The sequence below is a fragment of the Peromyscus maniculatus genome, chromosome 11, assembly GCF_049852395.1.
Source record: "Peromyscus maniculatus bairdii isolate BWxNUB_F1_BW_parent chromosome 11, HU_Pman_BW_mat_3.1, whole genome shotgun sequence".
NCBI lineage: Eukaryota > Metazoa > Chordata > Mammalia > Rodentia > Cricetidae > Peromyscus > Peromyscus maniculatus.
In genome coordinates, this window is record NC_134862.1 from 43,262,770 (window position 1) to 43,289,782 (window position 27,013).

Consider the following 27,013-nt stretch of genomic DNA (forward strand, 5'->3'; position numbering starts at 1 on the left):
CTGTATTTTGAAACAGAGTCTCACTGGACTTGAACTAGTTCTTCTCCCTCAGCTTCCCAGTGCAGAGCTTATAGACCTGTACAGCCGGCCTTCACTTGTATTTAGATGACTGTGCTAGGTAGGCATTGGAGAATTTGAAAATAGGGCATGTTCCTGTCCATATGAAAGTTTTTCTGAAGATACGATAAATATCAATAACAAATAATATCTATCAGGCAATAAATACACCAAGCATCAAGTTGTGGTTTAGACTGAAGTTACAAACTACATTTTTACACAATCCAGATGTATGTATGTATGAGTATGCTAAGACTGTAACTCAAGCATGCTTTAGTGAAAGGGCCAGCTGTTATATTACCCTTAACTCCAGCCTCTTTGTACCAAGAAGGAATGGAATGCAGGCCAAGTATCAGCATGTCTTCTGAGATTTTTAAAGAGAGCAGGAGAAAAAGAAGGAGTGGGCGGAAGCACTCACCAGAGATTCGGCTTTGTGTGTGTCTGTGGGCTCAGATGTGGGCTTGTGGAGGTTAAAAGCCTGTTTCAGCTGCTGCCCTCAGCTGCCATTGCTCCCACCATCTGTCCTGGAACTCACCAAGCAGACCAGGGTGGCTGGCGGGCGGCAAGCCCCCGGGCCTCAGCCTCCCTAGTGCTGAGATTACAAACCCACACCACGCCTGATGTTTCACGTGGGTTTTAAGAATCAAGCTGAGGTCCTCATGATCCTGTGGTCAGCCATTATTCACGAAGCTATCTCCTCAGCAGCCCAGAATTCAGATTTCTAGTGAAAAAAGCCAAACTTCTAAATTTGGAAGCTCCTTCAAAAACCTCACTTTATGGACTGATTTGCAATCTCTACCTTCCAATTTCTGTCAAGGAATTAAAGCAAAGTTTAAGCAGTGAAGGAAACCATCAACAATAGAAAGCTGATACAATTGTAATTCAACCCAGGGGGCCAAATTCCAGCCCTAGCAATCAGCAGAATTACCAGTTGTGGCAAGGTGGTTCTGGCTTTAGAGACGAAGATAATAAGAAACGGGTTGTGGAATCTCCCACAGGGGCTAAGGGAAGCTGATAAGGCCAAGTGTCCCTGCAAGGAGGCCTAGAGATGCCCTTGTGTGAAGCTGTAAAGGGGAAGCCTGGATTACATTGGAGACCCCAAGGTGTTGGAGATGCCAGAGTTCTGGGTTAACTGCCAAGGAAAGCTGCAGACCAGGTATGGAAGCAGCCCAACAGGGGGGAAAAAAGTGTGCTTTAATTAACAGCGCTGAACGGGTTGGACATCTGAAGAGCACTTCGACATCAGACATAGAGATGCAGAATTTGGAGTTTGCCTGGCTGGGTTTTGGTCCTGGGTTGGTCCATTACTTCCTCCCTATGCGCCTTTCCCCACTTTTGGAATGGTAACGTATATGGTGCATTGTATGCTGCAAGTATGTGATCTGCTTTTATTTATTTATTTATTTATTTATTTATTTATTTATTTATTTATTTATTTTTGAGACAGGGTTTCTCTGTGTAGCTTTGTGCCTTTTCCTGGAACTCACTTGGTAGTCCAGGCTGGCCTCGAACTCACAGAGATCCGCCTGGCTCTGCCTCCCTAGTGCTGGGATTGAAGGTGTGCCCACCACCACCCGGCCTTGAACTCTTAATCTTGCTGCCTCATCCTTCAAATGCAGGGATTACAGGTGTATGCCACCACGTGTGACTTGAATCTACATTTCTGACATCATTCCCATTGCTGCTGCCGAGTGCAAACCTAGACACCATTGCTTACCATCCACTTCGCCTTTGTCTCCGGTTGTCCTGCCTCTCCATCTTCTTCTTTCTTTAACTGCCTTCCAATCACAGAAACTCTCCCGCTCCCTCTTCCTCCTCTCGTCTCAAGTAATTCAGGGTAGCTTTGAACTCACTGTGTAGCCAAGAATGACCTTTGCATTCCTGATCTTTCTGCCTCCATCTCTCAAGTCAAAGATTACAGGTATGGGCCAGAATGTCTCTTTAAAAATACAAATATGAACAGCTTTCAATATATACACACTCACTGGTTCATAGAAAAATTTCTTTCTTTCTTTTTTTGTGACAGTTTTCTCTGTGTAGCTCTGGTTGTCCTGAACCTCACTCTGTAGACCAGGCTTGCCTTCGACTCACTTGGACCACCACCCAGCCAGCTAATTTTCTTTATTTATTTATTATTTATTTATTTATTTATATATATATTTATATATATATATATATATTTTTTTTTTTGTTTGTTTGTTTGTTTTTCGAGACAGCGTTTCTCTGCGTAGCTTTGCACCTTTCCTGGAGCTCACTTGGTAGCCCAGGCTGGCCTCGAACTCACAGAGATCTGTCTGGCTCTGCCTCCCGAGTGCTGGGATTAAAGGCGTGCGCCACCACTGCCCGCTTCTTTAAAAAATATTAACAGTTGATCAGGGGCATGGTGTTGCATGCCTTTAATCCCAGCACTTGGAAGGCGGAGGCAGGCAGATCTATGTGAGTTTGAGGCCAGCCTTATCTACAGAGCAAGTTCCGGGACAGCCAGTCTACACAGAGGAACCCTGTCTCAAAAAATAAATAAATAAAAATATCAACAGTCAACTGTAGTGGCACATACCATAATATTGTAATACTAGTATTATGAGGTATAGGCCAGAGGATCACCACAAATATAAAGCCAGCTTGGTTTACATAGTAAGAACCATACTAGCCAAGGAGACAGAGTGAGACCCTTTCTCAAAAACCAAAAAATATCTACTGTAATAAATCCACATGAGACTAAGATAGACTATCATGCTAATTAAGCCAGTTAAGACTAGGAATTCTTATTGCAGGTGGTGGCACACACCTTTAATCCCAGCACTAGGGAGGCAGAGCCAGGTGGATCTCTGTGATTTCCAGGCTATCCTACTCTACAGAGCGGGACCCAGGACAGGTACCAAAACTACAAAGAGAAACCCTGTCATGAAAAAACAAAACAAAACAAACAAACAAACAAAAACTATAAGAATTCTTAAGTTTTGGCCAGCAACCGAGATCAGGCTAATGCCTCAAAGTTTCTTGGTTCTGAAGCTCAGGGATACATTTTTAAAGGCAAAATCCAGAGAAATCACAATTACATCAACATTAGATGAAGGCCAGAATAACCTTGAAATACTTGTTTTGAAAGAACATAGTAGTTATTTCAGACATAACGTCATGGGACGATTAAATTTTGACTTGTACCTTCTTTAGTTAGTTTAAGTTTGTATAAACATTAATTATTTTGGTTAATGCATCTGGGCCATGGTCAGAATCATGGGAATGCCAAATGTGTTGCCAAGGCGGACATGACTCTTGGGGTGGGGACATAGAAGGCTGGGAAGTGTCTAAACAGACACAAAATGGAGTCAGGACAGGATAGCATTGTCTCAGTCACTTTATATTAGCACTGCTTAACTGAGGAGAAACGGGGGTCATGTCTGAGGTAGGAGGATATTTACATTTGGTTTGGGTTCCAATTTTATTTTACTATACATTACTTTCATTATAGAAAAACTAGTTTTTAAAATCTCTGTATACTTTGACTTAGCAATTCTACATTGAGCTGTTTATTTGATAGCAGTAGTCACACATGGGCAAGGATAATATGCAAGAACATGGTGTACCTAAGTGCCTATAAATATTCCCAGGGCTAAATATTAAATATTACAGCCAGGCTGGAGAGATGGCTCAGCAGTTAAGAGCACCGACTGCTCTTCTAGAAGATTCACTGGGTTCATGGTGGCTCACAGCCATCTGTAACTCCAGTTCCAGAGGATCCAATGCCCTTTTCTGAACTCCACAGGCACCATACATACATGCAGGCAAAACAACCATAAATACAAAAAAAAATTTTTTTAATTAAAAAAAACATTGCAGCCATAAAATGAAGCTTCATGCTGTCGTTAAGCATATTCATGTTGAGCTGGGTGGTGGTGGTGGTGGTGGTGGTGGTGGTGGTGGTGGTGGTGGTGGTGCACGCCTTTAATCCCAGCACTCAGGAGGCAGAGGCAGGCAGATCTCTGTGAGTTTGAGGCCAGCCTGGTCTACGGAGCAAGATCCAAGACAGGCACCAAAACCACACGGAGAAACTCTGTCTCGGAAAAAAAAAAACAAACAAACAAAAAACCCAAGAATATTTATGTTATGTTGCCAGGCAGAAGTAGCGAAAGCCTTTAGTTCCCAAAACCGAGAGGCAGAGGCAGGCAGATCTCTGAATTTGAGGTCAACCTGGTCTACAGAGCAAGTTCCAGGGCAGCCAGGGCTCCACAGAGAAACCCCTATCTTGAAACAAAGAAGCACCCCCCTTTCCCCACCCCCTGCAAAAAAGAATATTCACGTTAAAAGCTGGGCATGACGATGTACACCTTCAATGCTTGGGAGGCAGAGGTAGGCCGATGTTGTGAGTTCTAGTCTACAGTGAGTTCCAAGACAGTCAGAGCTATGTAGAGAGACCCTGTCTCAAAAAAATATAAAAAAAATAAATAAATGAAAGAAAAGAAGTCAACGTTGCTACATGCTAACACACAGAGGCACGTGATATCTGAAGTTCTAGACCAAAAGCCCAGCTCTGAGGATCCCAACAAATCAGGTCCAGTGACTTGCCCCAAAGCCAAATGCAAAAAGTAATGGACAAGGGGAATGTGAGTCAGCATCACTATACTGGGAAGACAAGGAGAGCAGCATCCTCAGCTCTGTCTTCTGGGTACTGACATGAGCTCCCAGACTGTAAGAGGAGAGGACAGAAAGCCGGGCCAGAGGTACATCAGCTCTCTCCTCAGTCTTTTTCAGACTATGATCTGCTTGATCACTCTCTCAGGACTGCTCAGCAGGCCCTTGTCCTCTGTAAGAGGGCTGTCATGGCTCCGGGGGTGGATTCCACCCTTATCACCAGGTGTTTCTCCATCAGACCTGCTGTTTGTTCCGGGACTCCATGTGACTGCAGAACAGAATGACTTAGAACAATGAACACAGGAGCCAAAGGGAGGCAGAGAAGCCAAAGGCGGCTCTCCCCCTCCCCACCCACTCTTTATCATGATATACTGGAATTTATTGTAGCTATAAACCCAGATCAACATTCAGAACTTGGACAAAGCAACCCATCTTATCAACAGGCTACCGAATGATAACCGCCATTCCCAATACAAACTCTAAATAACTTGGGATGGAAATTTGCTGAACTGGGTAAGGAATATCCATACAAAACCCTCTAGCCAGAACAGCTGTTCTAAAGCAGTGGTAATTCTCCTAGGGTTTTACACTTTCACTGTCCCATTTCTAGTCATTTAAGCACCACCACCATCACACACACACACACACACACACACACACACACACACACACACAAAAGAAAAAGAAATGATGGAGTTGAAACTAGAAAAAAATAGTAATTGTATAGAAGTTCACTGAGACATATAGTTTGGGACTGCACAAATATTTGAGTGGCTGTCTTTTCTTTCTTTCTTTCTTTTTTTTTTCTAAGACAAGGTTTCTCAGTGTATCTTTGGCTGTTATCCTGGAACTTACTCTGTAGACCAAGCTAGTTTCGACCTCACAGAGATCCGCCTGCCTCTGCCTCCTGAGTGCTGGGATTAAAGGCATGCGCCATCGTCGCCCATTGGTAGTGGCTATCTTAATCCAGTGGTGTGATGGTTTTACTTGTAAGTTCATTGGAACAAAGTAATTCTTAGTTTTGGGCGTTTCCTTGGCTGTCAAGAACAAGGCAATTATACCCTCTTTCAGCTTCTTAATTCAATGCCATACTGGAAGGTCTTGCTGGAAGGAAAAGGGAAAAGAAAATAAGGAGGACTATGGTTTAGAAGGTGGGCTCAATATTTGCTAATAATGTTGTTTATAACATTATTATGTCCTGAGGAATCTACAAAACATCTTCAGGCATGTATTTCTTTTTCTTTTTCCTTTTTTTTAAACATAAAAACAGGTTATAATTCAAAAGTCCAGGGTTATTTTAAACAGTAAAATATTTTCTCTGTAGAAAATAGTAAAAATGATAACATTTCCCAATAAGCCCTTTTAAGCCAAATGATAGCTGAATTATACACATAAATATTGATTAGATTCTGGGATACAGAAGAAACCTGTCTTCATCTGTTCAGAGAGCTGTGTTTTACTTAAGTTGTGTAAGTGAGACTCCTATTCATCTTCCCCTTCACTGTTTGATTTACGGCAGACATTTTTCTATAGGCTAATCCATAATCTAAAGAGATTTTAGCCTCCCCTCCTGAAAGTATGGCCAGCATTTTTTTCATCAGCTTGACACAGTACAAATTCTTACCCTAATAGTGAAATGTTTCACTAAAGCTTGCCCAGTGATTGGGCAAAACCAAAACTTACTATAAGCCACAGTCATCCTAGGTTCCCCTCAGGCATATATTTTTTAGTTTACACTGAAATGATGTGGTGATATTTTGTTTGTGAGCTAACAGATAAGCTTGCCTGAAGATCAGAGTTTGGAGCTAAACCACTAGTTAGCCATAGAGGCCAGGCAGTGGTGGCACACACCTTTAATCCCAGCACTCGGGAGGCAGAGGCAGACAGATTTCCGTGAGTTCCAGGCCACCCTGGGCTACACAAGATGGATCCAATCTAAAAGAGACACAGAGCTGGGCAGTGGTGGCACACACTTTTGGTCCCAGCCCTTGGAATCTCAGGAAGTGATATGGCTGGGTGGAGAGAGGAATATAAGGTGGGAGGAGACAGAAGCTCTTTCTTTTTCAGCCTGAGGAGTTAGTGAGGTAAGAGGAGGCAGCTATGGCTTGCTCTTTTGTCTCTCTGATCTTTCAGCATTTACCCCTATATCTGACTCCGGGTTTTTATTATTAAGACCTGCCCTGGCCAGCGGGGTCTCCAACGGGGACCTGAAGGGAGGGCTGGTGAATGAGAGGGACAAGAGACACAAAGAATGAGAGCAAGACAGGATGTCTAATCAAGCTCCAAAATTGTATTTCCTCTTCAGGCATATATAGGCAGGAGCAAACGGGGGTGCAAGCAGGGAGGGGACTTTAATCATGGGTTGTTCAGCCAGCAGGGAATGTTGCTATGGGGATTATCTATCTATTCTTCCCTAACTGCCTAACTGCAGCACGGTCACCTGATTTCTGAGAAGAGGTTCTGGTGCTATGGAGACTTAAGCAAGGCCTATATCTAGAAAAAGAGGAGAGAAGCCCAAATATGGCGGCATGTGTGTCAAGGGTCACTTAGGCTCTCGTCGAAGACCAATTAGGATTCCTGCTACAAAATGATGTATCTGGGATCTTTTCAAAAAGGAGAAAGACAGGGCAGCTCAGTGGCAGATCTCAAACTTAGCATTTGCAAGGTCCTGTTAAGTATCAAACCCAGAGCCCTCTGCATGCTGGACATACACTCTCCAAACTGAGCTGTGCTCCAGGATGCATGGACCATGAGCTGGGTATGGTGGCTCATTGCCAACAAAGCCAGCACTTGGGAGGCAGAGACGGGATGATCAGGAGTTCAAGGATGTCTTCAGCTACATAATGAGTCTGAGGCCAGTCTGGGCTATATGAGACTCTTTCTAAAACAACACAAAATGAAATGAAAAACAACGGGCTGGAGAGATGGCTCAGCAGTTAAGAGAACTGGCTGTTCTTCCAGAGGTCCTGAGTTCAATTCCCAGCAACCACAGGGTGGCTTTCAACCATCCATAATGAGAACTGATGCCCTCCTCTGGCCTGCAGGCATATATGCAAGCAGAACACTGTGCATAATAAATAAATAAACCTTGAAAAAAAACGAAAAAGACTGTAGCCTGGGTCCATTCCAAACATGAGTCAAGATGACAAATCCTTCACATCCTGTCCCCAGAAATGCTGCTGGTGGAGCTGCCCTTCAGTATGAGGAGCTAACATGAAGCCAAGTGATGCTTCTGACCACTGACTTTCCCCAGTGGTTGCATTAAACCTTCTTTTTTTGTTTTGTTTTGTTTTGTTTTTCCAGACAGGGTTTCTCTGCGTAGCTTTGTGCCTTTCCTGGAGCTCACTTGGTAGCCCAGGCTGGCCTCGAACTCACAGAGATCCGCCTGGCTCTGCCTCCTGAGTGCTGGGATTAAAGGCGTCTGCCACCACCGCCCGGCTGCATTAAACCTTCTTAATGTGGATTCTGAGATGTTGAAGGTGGTTTGACCACTTGCTAAAGGTGTTTCCCACATCTTACACTAAGGGGTTCTCTCCGTATGAATTCTTTGATGATGAGTCCGGGATTAGCTGAGGAAGAAGGCCTTTACACATCCTCTGCTCTCACAGGGCTTCTCACTGGTGTTGGACGAGGTTTGAATTCCAAGGTTTTGCCACACTCCACACATTCATAGAGCTCCCCCTATAAATCTGCAGTTGAAAGCATTCCCACACTCCATACTTCCTCCCTCCATAGGCCCCTTCCTCAGGGTGGATGCTGAAGTGATGAATGAGGACTTTCCTATCTCTAAAGGCTTTCCCACTTGTGGGACTTTCCCCCGTGTGGGCACTTCTGTATAAGACAAAAGTGAAACGATGCATGGAGACATTTTCACATTTACCGAACTCATATTGTGTTTCTCCCCAGTGTGAATCCATTGGTGCTCCTTGAGACGAGACCTGTGGCTCAAGGCTTCCCTAAACTCAAGACAATCGAAGGACATCTCTCAAGTAGACGATGCAGAATTGAGTGAGGCCTGCACTCTTACAAAACGTCTCCAGCATTCCCTACATTAGAAAGGTTTCATACTTGCTTATCCAAGCTCACTGTGGCTCTCTTCGTAATAGTCAGACGTTGGAAATATCATAGATGTTTGTAAACCAATGAGTGGATAATGAAGGTGTGGTACATTTACTCAATGGAATATTATTCAGCTGTTAAGAAAAATAAAATCATATGGTCAGGCATGGTGGCGTATGCCATTTTTGTTTTGTTTTGTTTTGTGTTTTCCGAGACAGGGTTTCTCTGTGTAGCTTTGGAGCCTGTCCTGGAACTCACTCTGTAGCCCAGGCTGGCCTTTAACTCGCAGAGATCTGCCTGCCTCTGCCTCCCCAGTGCTGGGATTAAAAGTGTGTGCCACCACTGCCCGGATTAAGAATTATTCGTTTCTGACAAGATGCCAGGTGTTGTTGAACCTCTATTTACGGGACTAAGAGGAAGCTGCAACCTTTTCTGGGCTTAACGTCTTTTTTATTTTGTTTTCCTTTGTTTGAGACAGAGCCTCACTATTTACCCCTGGCTGTCCTGGAACTCACTATGTAGACCAGGTTGGCTTCAAGTTCACCATTGCCTCTCCAGTGCTGGGATTAAAGGTACACCCTATCTCACCCAGATTAGCTCTAGTTACTGCCTGTTGTTACTTCAATCCCCTGAGTTTCACTCTGAACTTCCTGGTCTCTATCAGCCCTTTGAAGATTTTGCTTCTGGCCTAGACCCCAGGCATGAGCAGTCAAGCACCTGCTGGTGCTGCTAATAATGGAAACAGTAGCCACTGCTCAGCAGAGTGGGAAAGCTGTGGAATGCTTTAAAAATATTTATTGGCCGTTTGTGCTTCTTTTATTGAGAACTGTCTGTTCAGTTCATTTGTTTGTTTATTGACTGGTAAGTATTGTTATTCTGGATATTAACTTCTTGTCTGAAAATATAGCTGGCCAAGATTTTCTCCCATTCCATCAACCTGTCTGCTCACTTTGCTGATGTTTTCCTTCTTTTTTTTTTCAGAGCTGAGGACAGAACCCAGGGCCTTGCGCTTCCTAGGCAAGTGCTCTACCACTGAGCTAAATCCCCAACCCCAAGGATTTCTTTTCTTAACTTGGTCTAGAGTCGATCACTTTTTTTTTTTTTTTTTTTTTTTGCTTATGTTGAACCAACCTTGCATTGTTAGGGTGAAACCAATTTAGTTGTGATCTATGATTGTAGTCATTAATTTTTTCAACTTGACAGGTTCTAGAATCAGACAGAGTTGAGTAAACCCACCCTTAATACGGCAGCATGTTTCAGCACGTTTCTATGGAATGCTATCCCAAAGTGAGTGAAAAATAGAAAGCAAACTGAGTATCGCTATTCACCTTTTTGCTTCCTTACTATAGCAAACAGTAGCTCCCTGTGATGAAAGACAGAGGAGGCGGGAAACACACTGTGTGTATCTGCTCTCTCTCCCTGAGTTCTCCATTGTTCAACTGGACTGTAGTCATAAAACACAAGTTCAAAAGTAAGACTTTCTTTCAAAGTCAAGAATTTCAAGATGACAGGCCAGGTGTGGTGGCTCAGGCACCTGGGAGGTAGAGGCAGGAGGAACAAAAATTCAAGGTCATCCTTGACTACACAGTGGGTTTGAGGCTGCTCTGGGCATATTAGATCCCGTTTGTTTAAAATAATAATAATAATAATAATAATAATTTCAAGGCGATGACAGTGGGTCATTAAACTGAGGTCCTGTGTGTAGGTGTGTGGTTAGGGGCTGGCCCTACAAAGGAAATTCCTTTCTTGGGAAAGGTCTCAGGTTCTTTTGGTTGGAGGGCATCTGAGTTGGGAAGAAGAGTCATGTCATATTGTACTCTGCTGAAAAGATCCTAATCCCTCAGGGTTGAAACAGAGATCTACCTACCCAGTCTGAAGCTGGGAATGGTGAAGAGAGTGCTTGGCAAGAGGAAAGAGAGGTGGGCTTATTTCCACTTTCCCTATCTCTAGCGGAGCAAGCCACTGGTTTATTGCAGGTTAGTACATGCCCTTAGCCCACAGAAAAGACAGAAATGATGATAACGCCCTCACGGCATGTGGGTATCAGGGAGGGCAGATGCCGGAGAGACTGGGAGTTTGTCTCGTCTTCTGCTGGTCAGAACATGTCTTCTGCTCACCACTATGGCATGGTGTCTTCTGGAGGGAAGGAGCGATTTAACAAGTCTCTGTATTTTATAGGTTGTATTCTGAACCAGGAGATAATAACTACAAGGTCAGGAGATGATGTGATGGCTCATCTTGGTTACCAACTTTACTTCATCTGGAATCAACTGAAACCGGAGCTGCTGTTCACCCCTGTAAGGAATTTTCTTGATCAGACTATTGAAAGTAGGAAGCCCCCCACTAAATCTGAGCTACACTTGCTGGCGGCAGTCTGGATAAAAGGACATGGAAGAAAGAGCCTGATGGTGGTGGCACACACCTTTAATCCCAGCACTTAAGAGGCCTTTCACACTCACAGAGATCTGCCTGCCTCTGCCTCCCCGGTGCTGGAATTAAAGGCGTGTTCCACCATAACTGGCTAAATATACTTTTATTTTGAAATAACTTTAGGTTTACAAAAGAGTTGAAAGAATAGTTTTGGGCATTCTCATGCACTTTTTATCTCACTTCCTCTAGTGTTGATATCTCGCATGATCACCTTGTAGTCATAAAACTGAAGACACCAGCACTAACACAATGTTGCAAACTAAATATGGGTGTTGGAATCTCATCTGTTTCTCTATTGCAGGATCCAATCTGAAGCATTGTGTTGTTATATTTAGTCCCTGTCTCCTGAATCTCCTCTAATCTGTGACAGCGTCTCAATCTTTTCTGGCTAGGCATCTGTGCAAAGATATCCAATCTGGATTTTTTTTTCTCTTTTAAAGATTTATTTTATTATTTCTAATTATGTGTCACTGTGTAGGTCTGTGTGTAGGTATGTGCCTGAGCATGAAGGCCAGGCCAGAAGCTTTTGATCTCCTGGAACTGAAGTTACAAGTAACTGTGAGCACTTGACATGGGTTCTGGGGGTCAAACTCGGGTCCTCTGCAAGGGAGAAGTGTATGGTACCATCTTACCAATGAGTCACCTCTCTAGCCCAGTCTGGGTTTCTGATAAGGCTGGAGTTATGGATTTTTTTAATGGTGTTCTTGGTCCTATCAACAGCATATGACATCACTGTGACTTGGTGCTGGTGGTTTGACTGTAACCATTTGATGAAGGTGGTGTCTGCCAAGTTTCTCCATTATAAACTTAGCATTTTCCCCTTTTCATATTCCGACCACTAGAAATGAATCATTAGGTGCAGCCTGTATCAAAGGGGAAAAGGCTTAAGCTTCAGGAGAATTATGGAAAAGTTCGTGGACAAGCACAAAAACCACCACAATAATGAAGAAATATTTCGGGAGGAGTCTCTGAAGTTTGTTAGGATCTTGCCTCTTGGTGTCACACTCGAATCTTAGCATCATCTGTGGGTTTGCTGGCAGCGTTGTTCTAGGGTGCTGAGTGGCGATTTGTCTGTTTGCCTTATCCTTTCTGCACACAGTATTTGGAATTCATCTGTAGCTCAGATGCATCCTTTCCTTACAGCGAGTTTACTTATTCACTTTTGGTACGGACTTATGGGAATTTATTCTGTGGATTATTATCCTGTGAACTACTAACCAATACTTGCTAGTTTTTCATTGCCCAAATTATTCCAGGTTTTAGAATTGGGAAGTCTTTGCAGCTGGCTCTTTCTCCCTGCCTCTCTCTTCCTTACTCCGTTTCTACCTTCTAGTCTTCCTCCTTTTACAAGATGCACAAGCAGCATTAGCCACTTCTCCAGCGTGTTCTTGTTCCTTCTCCTGGAGAGTAGTGCTTAGGGAACCGGATCTGAGCGCCCAGGGTGCTCAGTAGCATTGCCTACGACATCCCAGTGAACACACACACACACACACACACACACACACACACACACACACACACACTCATTCATAGAGCTAATGGGAGGAATAAATAGTTCTCAAAAGCTGGAGAGATAGCTCAGCAGTTGGGAGCACTTCCAGAGGACCCAGGTTCAATTCCCAGCACCCACATGGCAACTCACAGCTGTCTGTAACTCCAGTTCCAGAGGATACAACATCCTCATACAGGCATACATGCAGGCAAAACACCAATGTGCGTAAAATAAAAATTTTTTTAAATTAATAATAAAAAGAAAGATCAGGCTTTAGGCAAGCCTGTAGGGAATTAAAAAAAGATGAAGTACAGATGGCCAATAAATACATAGAAAAGTGTTTACCATCACCAGCTATCAGAGAAATACAAATTAAAACCACACTGAGATTGTATCTGACCACAGTCAGTACCACACTGATTAAGAAAACAAATATCACATGTTTTTTTCTTATAGGTGGGTCCTAGATTTTATAGAGATAGATAATATTATATATGTACAGACGATAGGCAGGTGGAAGTGAGATTGTCCAGGGGAATACGGTGGTCTCATGGGAAGGAGAAGGAATGAGAAAAGGTACAGTCTTGAGGGATGGGCAGACATCTCCGAGTACATTATATGCTCATGGGGAGATAGCCCTGTATAACTCAGGTCCATACAATAAAAACATTTTACAGAGAACCTGCCCCTCCTTATCTACAACAAATGAACTTATTTGTACAACACCAGGATCCACTGGGAAGTAGTTTCCATTCCTAAGGGTGAAATGGATAGTTCATATGACACATGCAATCCCACCCGCAGCAACAGGGCTCTCGTAGTTCTACACCCTCACCAGCTCCTCTTAGATTGGAAATGGCTTGCCCTACCCCAGCTTGTTCCCCCCTTTGGCCTGCCCGAGTCACAGAACAATCCACACACTGGTGTTTGCGAAGGTCATTGTTCTCGACTGTGTCGCGTTTCCACTCCAAGTGCTGTATGCTTTCCCCTTTTCTAACATCCTGGTAAGACGGCGGCACTAAACCCGATTCAGCTGGCCGGAGAGCTAGCAGCGATCTTGACTGAGGAGAACTCTTCTCTGGGCTTCCTCCTAAACGTTTGCCTTTGCGCAGCCTGCTAGTGCCCTGCTCCTCTCAGCCTCCTTAGCCTAACCAAGTGAATCCAGCAGGATGCTAGGGCACTTAGGCTTCTTCGCTAGAGATTTCAGTGACTAGAGACCCCACAGGATAGGCCACCTCATAAAGCTTTTCAGCCAGGTAGCTTGGTGTTCCCTCGTCAGAAGGATGCCAAGCATCGGGCCCCTCTTCACAGTCCCTGCCTTCTAACTCGGCAGGTAGCACGTTCTCATAGTCATTAGAGTCTTCACTTGACTGGTCCTCTGTGTGCGCCACCTCACCGTCCTCACTCTGTGTAGACGGCTGAAATGCCATATAATACACAGAAGACAGGGCCCTCCAGACAGGCTCCCTGCGGTCTGCATTAGAAGATGTCCCTTCTTCCCGCGTCTGCCGCTGGCTTCCGTTGACATCGGATGATGGGACATTTTCATAATCTCCGCAGCACTGAAAAACCAGCCCGGGCTGATTCTCTTGGATGTCCTCAAGATCCAACCCTGTCATATTCACATAGTCATTTGAAGCCTGAGATGAGTCGTCTCCGTCCTTTAGTAGATCACTGCTCTCACTTCCCAGAGCCCACAGACCAGTGTGGGCAGTGGCAGCCACCTCACAGCCTGCATGCCCTCCTTCAGCCAACTCCAGCTTCTGGGTGTGAAGACCGAGGTGATTTTCAGGAGCGCTTTTGGTAGACGTTCGCGTCTCACCAGCCTCTTCTGCTGTGTGGATATTGACGTAATCGTTGGACTCCCTGGAAGAGATGCTGGAGTTATTTCCGGAGGTCCTGACACTGACGGGATGTGCCAAGGGGGCCAGGTGCCCACACATCTGGGGCACTGTGCCATTGTCATAGATGCCGACCGTGTACTCCACAGCGTTTACGGGAGCTATGTGTATCTGAAGGGAGCCATCTGCTTGGGAGGCCTGTGAAGAAGGAGAGAAAGTGACAGGGTGGGGACAGGAATGGGGACACAGCCCCTCCTCCTCCCTGCACTGCCTAGCAGCACAATCCCTTCCCTCCGTCCTCTTAGAGCTAAGCCCCAGGTCAGGGACGCACGCCGCAAGGCGGTGGGTGCCAGGTATGTTGAGGGTCCCAGAGAAGTAGGCTCAGTATAAGGAAAGCGATGCTGGGCCTGTACCTCAGCGGTATAGAGTACTTGTGACGCACACTCGAAGACCTCAGTCCAGTCCTTAATACTGCAAAAACGTTCAGGAAAACAGTGGCAGCCGGGCGGTGGTGGCGCACACCTTTAATCCCAGCACCCAGGAGGCAGAGCCAGGAGGATCTCTGTGAGTTCGAGGCCAGCCTGGTCTACAGAGTGAGTTCCAGGAAAGGTGCAAAGCTACACAGAGAAACCCTGTCTCCAAAAACCAAAACCAAAACCAAAAACCAAAAAAAAAAAAAAAAGAAAGAAAGAAAGGAAGGAAGGAAGGAAGGAAGGAAGGAAGGAAGGAAGGAAGGAAGGAAGAAAGAAAGAAAGAAAGAAAGAAAGAAAGAAAGAAAGAAAGAAAGAAAGAAAAAGAAAAACAGTGGCTGAAGTGAGAGTTAAATCCAAAAGACTGGCTGTGTTGGAGGGGGAGGAACCAGTGGGAGGCAAGTGGCACTCGTCGGAGAAAGCGCACTTCACCAACGCACACTGGCAATGCCTGGGCTGAGGATGGAGACTTAGATTCAGCCTGAGGGCGCAAGTCCAGGGTTGCCACTTTGTGCTGAGGAGTCTGAAAGCCTTCCCTTGGTACCTTCATCTCCTGGGCTCTAAACTGAGGATTGCCACATTGTCTACGTTAGAAGGGTTTTGTGCCGGGCGTTGGTGGCGCACGCCTTTAATCCCAGCACTCGGGAGGCAGAGCCAGGCGGATCTCGGTGAGTTCGAGGCCAGCCTGGGCTACCAAGTGAGCTCCAGGAAAGGCGCAAAGCTGCACAGAGAAACCCTGTCTCGAAAAAACAAAAAAAAAAAACAAAAAAAAAAACAAAAAAAAAAAAAAGAAGGGTTTTGTAAGTAGTCAAAGAATTACCAGGTATGATGTGTTCAGAACAGTGTTAGCATAAAACAACAACAACAAAAACCACTAAAAATGAAGGATACCGGTTTCTAGGACTCCAGAAATTTCGTGAAAAGTTATGTGGACCTTTAATGTGAAATCCCCCCTCCTCTTTTTTTTTTTGAGACAAGGTCTTCCTCTGTTGCTCACTCAGGCTGGCCTTCAGCTTATGGACAATCCTATGTTAGCCTTCTGAGAGATTTTGCAGGCATAAACCTCCATGCCCAGATACTAGTTTTACTTTATTTTACTTTTTGTTGTTGTTTTTTCTTTTTTTTTTCCCACAGGGTTTCTCTGTGTAGCTTTGCGCCTTTTCTGGAACTCACTCTGTAGCCTAGGCTGGCCTCGAACTCACAGAGATCCGCCTGCCTCTGCCTCTCAAGTGCTGGGATTAAAGGCGTGCACCACCACTGCCCAGCTCAAAATGTGTTTCAAGCACCACAGAAGCTAAGCCAAAGAGATGCACAAGTTAAAGACAGATCCCCTCAGGGACCACTCAAGTCTGGCAATAGAGTTTCATTTCCTCTGTCCTTTTTCAGATACTCCAGGAAGTCATAGGCCAATGAAAAGGAGGGAGAATAAGCAAAGGCCTTACTGTGACTTGGCTTCCTGGGAACCTAATTTTCTGAGCAACAAGAGCTTCTCCATCTATAACATCCCCGCTGAGCCAAGAACTATCACTAACTCAGCAACTGACTTCTAGCAAACATATTGACCATGAAAGCCACCACTCTGATGGACCAACCTGCCTTTGGACTTCTTGAGAGCCAACCTCAGAGCCAGATCACGGAGCACACAAAATACTCTTGGTGGTAACCCTCACACTGCTCTTGTAAGCTCAGTGGTTAGTGTCTGCTGTAGGTATTTTGAGTATCCCAAAGTTTCCGTGTTGGAGGCATAGTTCCTATGCAACAATGTTGTGAGTGGGGCCTTAAAGAGGTGACTAAGGGGTGGGTGGACCAGTGAGATGACTCAGTCAGTAAAGGTGCCCGCCATCAATTCAATCCTAAATTCACCTAAACTCAATCCCTGGGATCCAGTGACGGAAGAAAATAGCTGACTACCTCAAGTTGTCTGCTGACCTCCACGTGCACACGGTGGCACGTGCACACCCTCACACATGCACACATAAAATAAATGGGTAAGAAACATCGTAATTTTTTTTGAAATAATAATTTTTTAAAAAGATAAATAACATTATTATTACAGAAGTAGACTAGCTTTAGAGGAATGGATTCTATCCCACGCTGCATGATGCCTTGTGCCAAGTTATGACAGCATGAATGCCTCGTCAGATGCATCCCCTTGACCTTGACTTTCCAGCCTCTAGGATAGCGAGTGAAATACATTTCCACTCATTATCTACTGCCCTGAATGGACCAGCACACTCTCACTGATCAAATGCATTCTATGTCGGCTTCGGAGCTGAATGATTTATGGAAATCTGTGCTGTTCAAGAAAACTGAAATGCTTTGGCATAGGCCCTGGAAGTAATTCCCAGCGGAGAGTTTTACAAGCTGGGAAGATTACTCAGCGGTTAAGAGCACTGGCTGCTCTTGCAGAGTTCCCAGGTTCAGTTCTCAGCATTCACAACCGTCTATAACTCTAGTTCCAGGGCATCCAGTCTCTCCTGACCTTCCTGGGCAACAGGACACATATAGTGCTCATGCATACATTCGGGCAAAACAATACAATAAAATAAAGTGTAAACTTTTTTTTTAAAGATAGGCTTAAAGTATGGTTTGAGCACTAACCACATTGTTGAAATAGCTATGGTTTCTTGGAGTGACCACTCTGAATGGAGCAACATTTATTTGGATAAACAAATGTCATGCCTTTATTAAAATAACCACTTTCAGTTCTAACATCACATACTTGAATGCATGTGCCTTTCTTAGAATCCTAAGTGCTGACCCTTCCCTCCCGCCCTCCTTTGGCATGATATTCCTATGTAGTCTAGGCAGGCCCCAAACTCACAGTGGTCTTCAGTCTAGCCTGGTCAACCTCTCCTTGGCTTCCCGAGAGCTACATTTACAGGAATGTGTCACCACACCAGCCGTGAGTTAAACAGTTATTTCTTTTGTCAGTAGGAGGTCCTTCAGGACGTGGGCCGAATGACACTCATATAAAAGCAGATCTGAGACCACTCCCCACCCCCTCGGCCCTCTGTCATTCTCTTGGGACTTTATCTTTTCACTTGGCTCTCACCTCCTGCTCCGGACTGTCAGAATCTCTGGAGAGGAGGCTCTCAGTACTGAAACCACTGGACTGATGTCTCCCTGCAACAACAAAATGGATCCTGAAGACGGTGGGCTTCAGCGTGCTTTAGTCCCACTATCACTGCGGGCTGAGGAATGGGGGTTTGCGTGGTGCCTACAAAAATCTGGAATGTCTGGTGTTCTGTGGTTAAGGGGGTCAGAGTTACAGGATGACGCTCTGAGACCTGAATGCATTTTCAGGCATGCCTGTGGAGAGCATGCTTACGATGCTGGCATCAATGCTTCCCTTGCTTACAATGCTGGCATTGTGGTCTCCTTCACGTTGTCACCACCCATGACATGACTGGCTTTCCTCTGTGGCCTAAAACCAGGAGAAAGCAGACCCCAAGCCTGACTGACCCCTGCTCTCTCTTCAGAGTCCCCACTGAAGGTGCAGACAACTCAGTGTTGTCCTGCAGCCTGGACACTTGGAGAAGGTTGCTTCTGAGTGGTGAGAGGTGCATCTTGGGGGTGTTAGTTCAGAATGTCAGGACTCCATAGATTTGGACAGTGGTTCACAACCTTCCTAATGCTGCGACCCTTTAATACAGTTCCTCATGCTGTGGGGACCCCCCAAACATAACATTATTTTCACTGCTACTTTATAACTGTGATTTAGCCACTGTTATGAATCATAATATAAATATCTGATATGTGGGATATCTGATATGCTACCCCTGTGAAAGGGTTGGACAACTCCCAAAGGGGTCGTGACCCACAGGTTGTGAACTGGTGGATTAGGAGAAACTTACCCAGCTCTACCTGCTGCTGGGGCAAGAAGTCATAAATATTTTTGGCTCGCTGTCTGGGTGGAGGCAGAGTCAGCGATGGAGCTACTTGGAAGTAAGGAACTCGCCCTGAAAGGCAATGGGAGAATAGGTCAGAACTCAGAACACGGGGGCTCTCGGGATGAGTAGTCTCCTCCACACTCCCCACCCTCACCAGGTGTCATAGAAGTTATATTTCTAACTCATCCAAAGGACAAGAAATTCAGTGCACAGAGGCAGGAAGAGGGCACACGGGCACCAAAGCAATGTCTTCTCAATGTCACTCAGATCTACACTACAGCCACCACTTAGGGCCAGAGTTGGAAAGGATACAGGATACGGGGGTGTGGGGGTGGGGTGGGGGTGGCAGCTTCTCATTAGAAAACGCCCCAGGGTTCCAATGCCAGGCTGGAAGACTGATCCTACAGCATCTTAACTGGAGACCAACTTGGGACTCACGCTTCTTCCGTTTGTTCCAGTTCCTCAGGATGCAGGCGGCCATGATGACCAGGAAGATGGCCAGGAGTGCCACAAAGCCAGGGAAGATGTTGCTGCTCTGGCCTTTCTCTCTAGGAGGAAAACCGGGTGGTCATGCCCCAGCTGGCCATAAGATCTGGGCTTGGGAAATGCTGGAGAAGACATGTCTTTCAGGAGATAGAGCCCCAGTGATACCAGGTAGGCAAAGAGTTAGATGTGAAGACGTGGAGGCAAACCACAATTGGATCCCAGCTAATTCCCCCGATGGCCCCTTTGTGGTTAAACATCCTTGAAGCCGAAGTCAAGTTGTTCCTGCTCTATCAGAAACCAAGACACCCAGGTGTTTTTCTATATACGTGCACTCAAAAGACCGATGTTATTGTATCGCTTTGCATTATGGTTTTGACATCTCCACCCTTTGGAGGGATCATGAGAAAAAAATACTCTAAAAGGGAGGTGTGGCCCACCCTGATGTGGGAAGAGAAGAGGGTCACCTTATTCTGTGACAAAGCCATCGACCTCATACATGTTCATAAAGCTCCTTCTAAATAGACAGCGCAGTACTCATTGAGCTGTTCCTTGCCTTGGGACACTCACCCCATTCTCTCTGGAGTGCTTGCTTTGCTTGCCTTTGCTAAATAAACTGTGGTTTAAATTGTGTGTCTCTTGCTTGTATTCTTTCCTTCAAGAAGAGCCTCCTTCTTGAAGGATTTAAACTGGAAGCCAGATAAAGGATGTTGAGGTGGAGGGGATGAAATGGAGCAAGAGTAGTCATGTGGGACCTGGAGAGATGGCTCAGTGGTTTGTTGCTCTTCCAGGGGCTTGGGGTTCAGTTCCCAGCACCCACTGGTGTCTCACAACTCTCTGTAACTCCAGTTCCAGGGGATTCAGTACCTCTGACCTCTGAGTGTACAGACCCATATGTGCGCGCGCGCGCGCGCACACACACACACACACACACACAACTGTATATAACTAAATATAATAAAAAGAAACGAAACAAAGTCAGCTCTGAATGTCAACTTCATGGAGAAGAGCTTTGTACATGGGAAAGGGAGCCATCCCTTTGAACTCCTACCAGGTGCTAGGGGCTTGCATATGAAACTTATTATTCACTCTTCACAGAGCTCCTGTCCTGCCTTTATCTGTGCCTAGGGATCCTGAGGCCAGAAAGGAAAAGCAACATGGCCAGGATCTCATAGGTCAGAAGCTGCGGAGACAAAATAAGAGTCTGGGTTGGTTGAAGCTCAGAGATCATTCCTCTTCTACGCTTACACTATCTGCAAACTTCCAAAGCTAAGCACATCTGGGCCAGCTTCCCCCCCACCCCACCCCCTTCCTGCTCCTGGGTTTCCTGGCTTGCTGGGAGAGGATTACTCAACTCAAAATCAGGGAGTGGCTCTCTGACCGAGTCCAGCTTACATGAACTTGAGTAACCCCAAAACGTGGAGCTGGTCTCTAAGCAACCCTAGACTGTTGGGTGAAATTTAACCAACACTAGCTTTGAGCAGTTTTGCAGGTCTCTAGCAGGGCGCAGTCAAGGCTCTGCTTGGGTGTTGAAATGCATCCAGAGGATTGCAACATCAGGCAGCCACACCCACTCTGGCAGGAAGTAGGCAGTGGAAGTCCAACAGGAACTGACCCTCAAATATTAAAACCAGGTCATACCGGAAAGATTTTTGTCTCTTTGAGTTCTGGGCTTACTGACCCAATTTTCTATTGACCATTTCTCTTAGGTTGTCCAATAGACATCTCAAACCCAAACTGGGCTCCTGTCCTGCCTCCATATTCTAGTTTTTCCTCTAGACTTCCCACCATAAAGCAGTACAGTCTGAACTCTTGGCACCACTTCTGACTGACTGTTTTTCTTTCTTTCTTCCTTTCTTCCTTTCTTCCTTCCTTCCTTCCTTCCTTCCTTCCTTCCTTTCTTTCTTTCTTTCTTTCTTTCTTTCTTTCTTTCTTTCTTTTCTCTCTCTCTCTCTCTCTCTCTCTCTCTCTCTCTCTCTCTCTCTCCCTCTCTCTCTCTCTTTCCTTTTCTCGACACAGGGTTTCTCTGTGTAGCTTTGCACCTTTCCTGGATCTCGCTCTGTAGACCAGGCTGGCCTCGAACTCACAAAGATCCGCCTGGCTCTGCCTCCCAAGTGCTGGGATTAACGGCATGGGCCACCGCCGTCCGGCCTGCCTGTTTTTCATGCCCTACTTTCAGTTAATCAGCTTTGCCCTGGCCATGGGCATCTGCTTCAAGCCCAGCCACCTCTTGTTCTTCCATTGCCGCCACTGTGGCGTAAGCCAACATGAGTTCCATGTGGACTTCTGCAGTGGTCACCTGCTGCAAGCCTCAAAAATGTACAAAGTAGGATTTCAGCTGATTATGACAAAGCTAATACCTGGAAGAAGCCAAGAGCCTTCCAGAGGTCAAGCTGAGGCCCAAGGAGCCTTGGTGATACTTGGCTTTTGATTATCAGCCGTTTCCTGCTATGAGTTTCTTGTGTGCTGTTGTAGCTTTTCCATCATTGATTGGGCACCATTTCCCCTCTACTAAAGGAACATTTGGATAACCTTCTGTGCTGACAGCTGTGCTCAGCCAGAAGCCCAGTTCAAGCCTCCCTGTAATTATCATCATTGGCAGCATCCAGCCAGGTCCATCCCTGGAGGGATGAAAGTACCTCATCAGAGATACCTCTGCACTCTCTAAGAACAGACTTAAGTGTCCAGACTACATGTCTTAGAAGGCCTGGCAGATGTGCCAGTTAAGCTTAACTTCCTCCTTTCCCAAATCTTACCTCTAGTTCCAGATCTCCCTTTAACTATCACCAGAGGCATCTAGCTGTACACAGATTGCCTAGCAACTGAGCACACTTTCCCCCACCCTGCAGAAAAAAACGGCAGATAGCTTGGACAGATAGGAGCCACAGAAAAAAAGAAGGCAATTTTATTTTCTCCCATTGGCCCATTGACCTAACAACTTAAAGACTCTTAACATTTTTCTACCAATCACATTTAAGACTATAGTGGATCACATATGATCCCTCTTCTTAGATATTACCCGAATTTTGCCTTTAGTTAATTCATTTCACCATTGGTCACTTCCCTTTGGGGTTGCAAATGATAATTAACAGTTATTGCCCCTCTATGTGATTCTTATCACCCCTCCATTTGACCCTGGAAGCCTGGCTTTGCACTGCCTAGGGATGACTGCTTGTTAGTGTATCTATACCAGGACTCCCAGGGCACTGGAGGAGGGAGAAGAAGATTTGGAAGAGTAAATGACTGGACTAAGAGCTCTGTGTGCTGAGATTCTATTTCCCGAAAATAGTCCTCGCCGTTCTTAGTTCTCTCTCCTGAGGCCCTGAGATGTATAATATTAAGGCTGGTCCGTTTAATATTATACAAGAGTCGCCTCCCTGGTGCCTCTTCTGGCTTTCACTCTTGACTTAAATAAATACCATGATCACTGTAAAGAGTAAGTCATACCATGTCTCTCCTCCACTGAGAATCTTCCATGGCTTTCCATCATACTGGCAATGAATCTCTTACTCAGTGAGGATTTTTTTGACATAACGTGATCTGGCTTCTCCTGATGAACTTTTGGGTTCACTTCCAAGCCCCTTACCTCTGATGCCGACCACCATGGCTTCTTGCTGTTCCTGCCCATACAAAGTCTAGTTCTATCTCAGATCTCCTTCTCCTTCTCTAGGTACTCAGAATGGCCAAGTTCCTCATTTCATTTAAGTCTCGTCTACAGTGTTGTCATCTCCTTGGAGCGATCTTCCCTGGTCATAATACCCATTATTCACAGTTTCCTTAGTGCTAGTCCTTCCTTCAAGCTCTTATGGCTGACTGAGAGTACACAGTACATTTATTGGGTTGTTTGCAATCAAACACTGCCACGGACTGTGAGCTTCAGGAAGTCCTGGACTTGTCTACATTGTTCACTCAGCATCTCAAACAGCACCTCTGATGTATAGAAGCTTAATGAATATTTGTTCAATGAATCGTGAATGAAATAATAAATGAATGAACACAGAAATAGTTTTGAGGATAATACAGTCATTGTGGAAAACGACTTATGGCAGTTATCCCAAAAGTTAAAAATAGAGTCACCATATGCTCTGCTAGTTCCACGCTAGGTCTATATTCAAAGCAAATGAAAGCTGTGTGCCTGTCCCCCCCTTGTTTATTAGAGTTGTTTGTGCTGCCATGCTCACTGCAGCAAAATTCATAATAGCCAAATATGGAATTAACCTGAGTGTCTACCAACAGATGAGTGGATAGAGAGAGTGTGGAATACACAGATAATGGGTACCACTCTTTTTTTTTTTTTTTTTTTTTTTTTGGTTTTTCGAGACAGGGTTTCTCTGTAGCTTTGGAGCCTGTCCTGGCCTAGCTCTGTAGACCAGTCTGGCCTCAAACTCACAGAGATCCACCTGCCTCTGTCTCCCGAGTGCTGGGATTAAAGGCGTGCGCCACCACTGCCTGGTACCACTCAGTTTTAAAAGGGAAGAAGATCTTGTCATCTGTGACGAGGTGGACAGACCTGGAGCACACAGTGTGAAGTGAACAAAGCTAGGAACAGATAGCTACTGCATGATCTCACTTATAAGCAGAATCTAAAAAGATGGAATCACAGAAGCAGAGAGTAGCAGAATGGTGGTCACCAGGGGACCCCAGAGAGGGTCCCAGAGATGTTGGTCAAAGATTAGGTGGAGAGAAGAAATTCAACATGGCGTTGCTGAAAATGATGTATTCTTGAACATTGCTTAAAGTGTTACTTGAAGTATCTGCTCATAAAAAAGTATGTCAACTAATACACGTGTTTGCTTAGTGCATCTTAGTCATCTACAATGTGTACATATTTCGAAGCAACATGCTAAACATAATATAAACATATAGATTTTATTTTCTAATTACAAAGTGAAAAAGAAAAAAAAACCAACAAAACAACAACAAAAAAAAAACTTAAGAAAGAAAGTTTTAGGAGTCAGTGAGCATCGAGGCGGCAGTGGTACAAGCCTTTAATCCCAGTACTCGGGAGGCAGAGGCAGGCGGATCTCTGTGAGTTCGAGGCCAGCCTGGTCTACAGAGCGAGATCCAGGACAGGCACCAAAACTACACAGAGAAACCTTGTCTCAAAAAACAACAAAAAGCAAAAAGAAAGAAAGAAAGAGAAAAAGAAAAAAAGGAGTCAGTGGGTAAAGGCACCCACTGGCAAGCCTGACTCTCTGAGTTTGATCTCTGAGACCCACATGGCAAAAGAGAACCAAGGGGCTGGAGAGATGGCTCAGTGGTTAAGAGCACTGATTGCTCTTCCAGAGGTTCTGAGTTCAATTCCCAGCAACCTCATGGTGGCTGACAACCACCTGTAATGGGATCAGATTCCTTATTCTGGTGTATATATAAAATATACGAACAAATAAATCTTAAAATAATAATTAAAAAAACCAAGGGGGGGAAAAAAGAACCAATTCCTACAAATTGCCCTCTGACCTCTCAACCTTTCTACCACCACCACCCCCAACAAAAATGTAAAAAAAAAAAAAAAAAAAGGAAATAGTTTTGGGAGGGTGTTTAGGCTTCAACAGCGAATATGAACTTATTCCTTTTCAGCACCCATGGTTTACCTGCAAGGGACATGGATTTACTCTGGGAATAAGATTGAAATTTCCTAAAACTACAGCAATCCAAACAACACACTTTCATTGGGTTTCACTTTGATCAGGGCACTGAAATTCACGCCCACTGATATTTCTAAAGTCTTAACACCCAATAGACTTGTTTATCTGAGATTGAGACCTTCAGAGGCGAATTTACATCCATGATTAGTTCTGTAAGATTTTATGTCCTAAAACTTTATGACTTCTATCACTACATTTCTCACCCATGACAAGGTTTTAGGATCTAAAAACTCATTGCCAGATAATTAGGGCTTTTGTATCTATCATAGTGGGACAAGAGATTAGAAAGATTGAGGTCAGGGCTTCTGAGAGGAAGGAAATCCAATCAGAAAATCAACTCTCAGTCCTCCCCCCCCAATCTCCATTTCCCCCCCTCCCCCCCTGAGCATCTTTGAGCAAATGACTGTCAGCTCCAAGTTTTCCAGTGCTAGTGGACCGAGACCTGGGTTGTAGGTGTGACAGCATTACCAGGTTAGACCATTCCTGCATGGGATCAGAAGACAGTGGCATTCACTTCCCCAAAGTACTCACCCTTCCAGGCTGCCCAGAGTCCCCTGCAAAGTGCTGGTCCCCCAATTCCTTCTTGTGACATCTGGTGAGGCTGGGGTGGTATACATTCCTGGAACCTCTGAGGGACTCTTCGGCTTCTAAGGCTTCTCGCTGTCAGAATTGACTAGCCAGTATGGCTGCCCTTTTCCTGGCTTTCTAAGATGCTGATTCGTAGGAAAAAAGTCAAATTGGTATGTATTTTGCATACAACCACCTTTAAAAAAAAATAAGTAGATAATATAAGAATGACATAAAATTCTCCAAATCTCTTTGTTTCCCTAAATGTATCACTTTTTGCTCTTGAAATTTCTTATTTATTTAGACAGGGTTGCATGTATCTCAGACTAGTCTGGGACTTTCTGTATACCCGTTCATGTAGGATTTCATGTATCTCAGGGTATCTTAGAACTCTTTATGTAGCCAGGACATATAGCTAAAGATGACCTTGAACTTCTGATCCTTCTGCCTCTGCTTCCTTCCTGGTGGGAGGTACGGGTGGGTCTGTGCCACCACACTTTGTAGGTGGTACTGAGGTGGGACTCTGGGGCCGTGCTCACCTTGGGCAAGCACTCTGTCAGCGTAGCTTCCCAGGCATTCTCCCTAGATGGTATTCGCCAAAGTTCTCGATTCGAAAAAAGGTTTGGTTTGTTTTTCTTTCTGAAGATTTAATCTTCTGCTCTAGAACTTTCTCCCAGCTGACTCCCTTTTTTGGGCTGGTGCGAGGGCTCCTCAGGTCGAGCTGGTGCTTGCTGCCAGCCTGCTGACCCAAGGTTGCCCCATCACCACCTTCCTGGTGGAAGGAGAGAACCGGTTCCCGCAAGCTGTCCTCTGATCTGTCTCTGTCTCTGTCTCTGTCTGTCTCTGTCTCTCTCTCTCTCTCTCTCACACACACACACACACACACTATAAATAAGTGTACTATTACTACTACTACTACTAACAACAACAACAATAAAACCCAATCCCCCCACCTTCACCTGAAATTCCAGGCTGAGTTGGTACAAGGTTCAGAAGCATCAGGTCTGGTTTACTGCAGGTGGCCGCAGTGCCCACTGAAGAAAGCGGGCTGTCTCTCACCCAGGTATTGATGTCCCCGACGTGAAGTGGCTGGGGTGGCTCTCTGGTTCCTGCCTGTTGGTGGAAACCTGAAAGGTACAGGGGGAAAAAAAACTGCCCAGAGGCCCAGAGGACCTGTGAGAAACTCTTTTTCCTCCAACCCCCAGAGCAGAGTGAAAAGAGCGAACCCACTCTGGCAGAATGGAAAGAGCCGCTGACAGGAAGCACCTCCGCCAGTGTGCTAATGAGGCACGGGGCACAGGAAATGCTCGGCTCTCCACTGGCTCATGAACCCCATTTTCAACCCTGCTGCTCTTCCCCACAGGCACTCTGGCATCTGGGGTACATGTGGTTAAAGGGGGTCCGGGAGTGAGAGACTTGATCATTCACCCTGGTGTTCTAA

The 27,013-nt window shown here is 45.2% G+C and overlaps 1 protein-coding gene and 1 long non-coding RNA gene across 4 annotated transcripts; one reads left to right on the forward strand and one right to left on the reverse strand.

Moving 5' to 3' along the window:
• Positions 1 to 318: 318 nt before the first annotated feature.
• LOC121821258 (uncharacterized) lies at positions 319 to 19,203 on the forward strand. 2 transcript variants are annotated; one of them, XR_013043261.1, is made up of 5 exons: positions 319 to 1,213; positions 8,596 to 8,748; positions 9,227 to 10,724; positions 10,927 to 11,045; positions 16,368 to 19,203. It is a non-coding gene; the product is annotated as an uncharacterized LOC121821258 (long non-coding RNA). The 2 variants fall into 2 exon arrangements; XR_006061967.2 differs by having other exon boundaries at positions 8,596 to 10,724.
• On the reverse strand, positions 11,714 to 26,801 carry Lax1 (lymphocyte transmembrane adaptor 1). 2 transcript variants are annotated; one of them, XM_042258158.2, is made up of 6 exons: positions 26,532 to 26,801; positions 25,537 to 25,768; positions 19,313 to 19,422; positions 18,839 to 18,943; positions 18,037 to 18,107; positions 11,714 to 14,709 (listed from the first exon to the last, which is right to left on the reverse strand). In XM_042258158.2, exons 2-6 carry the CDS (start codon positions 25,620 to 25,622, stop codon positions 13,852 to 13,854), a joined length of 1,230 nt encoding a protein of 409 aa, XP_042114092.1. In that variant the 5' UTR covers positions 25,623 to 25,768; positions 26,532 to 26,801; the 3' UTR covers positions 11,714 to 13,851. The 2 variants fall into 2 exon arrangements, with proteins under 2 accessions (XP_042114092.1, XP_076403541.1); XM_076547426.1 differs by having other exon boundaries at positions 26,526 to 26,801.
• Between the last annotated feature and the right edge of the window lie 212 nt (positions 26,802 to 27,013).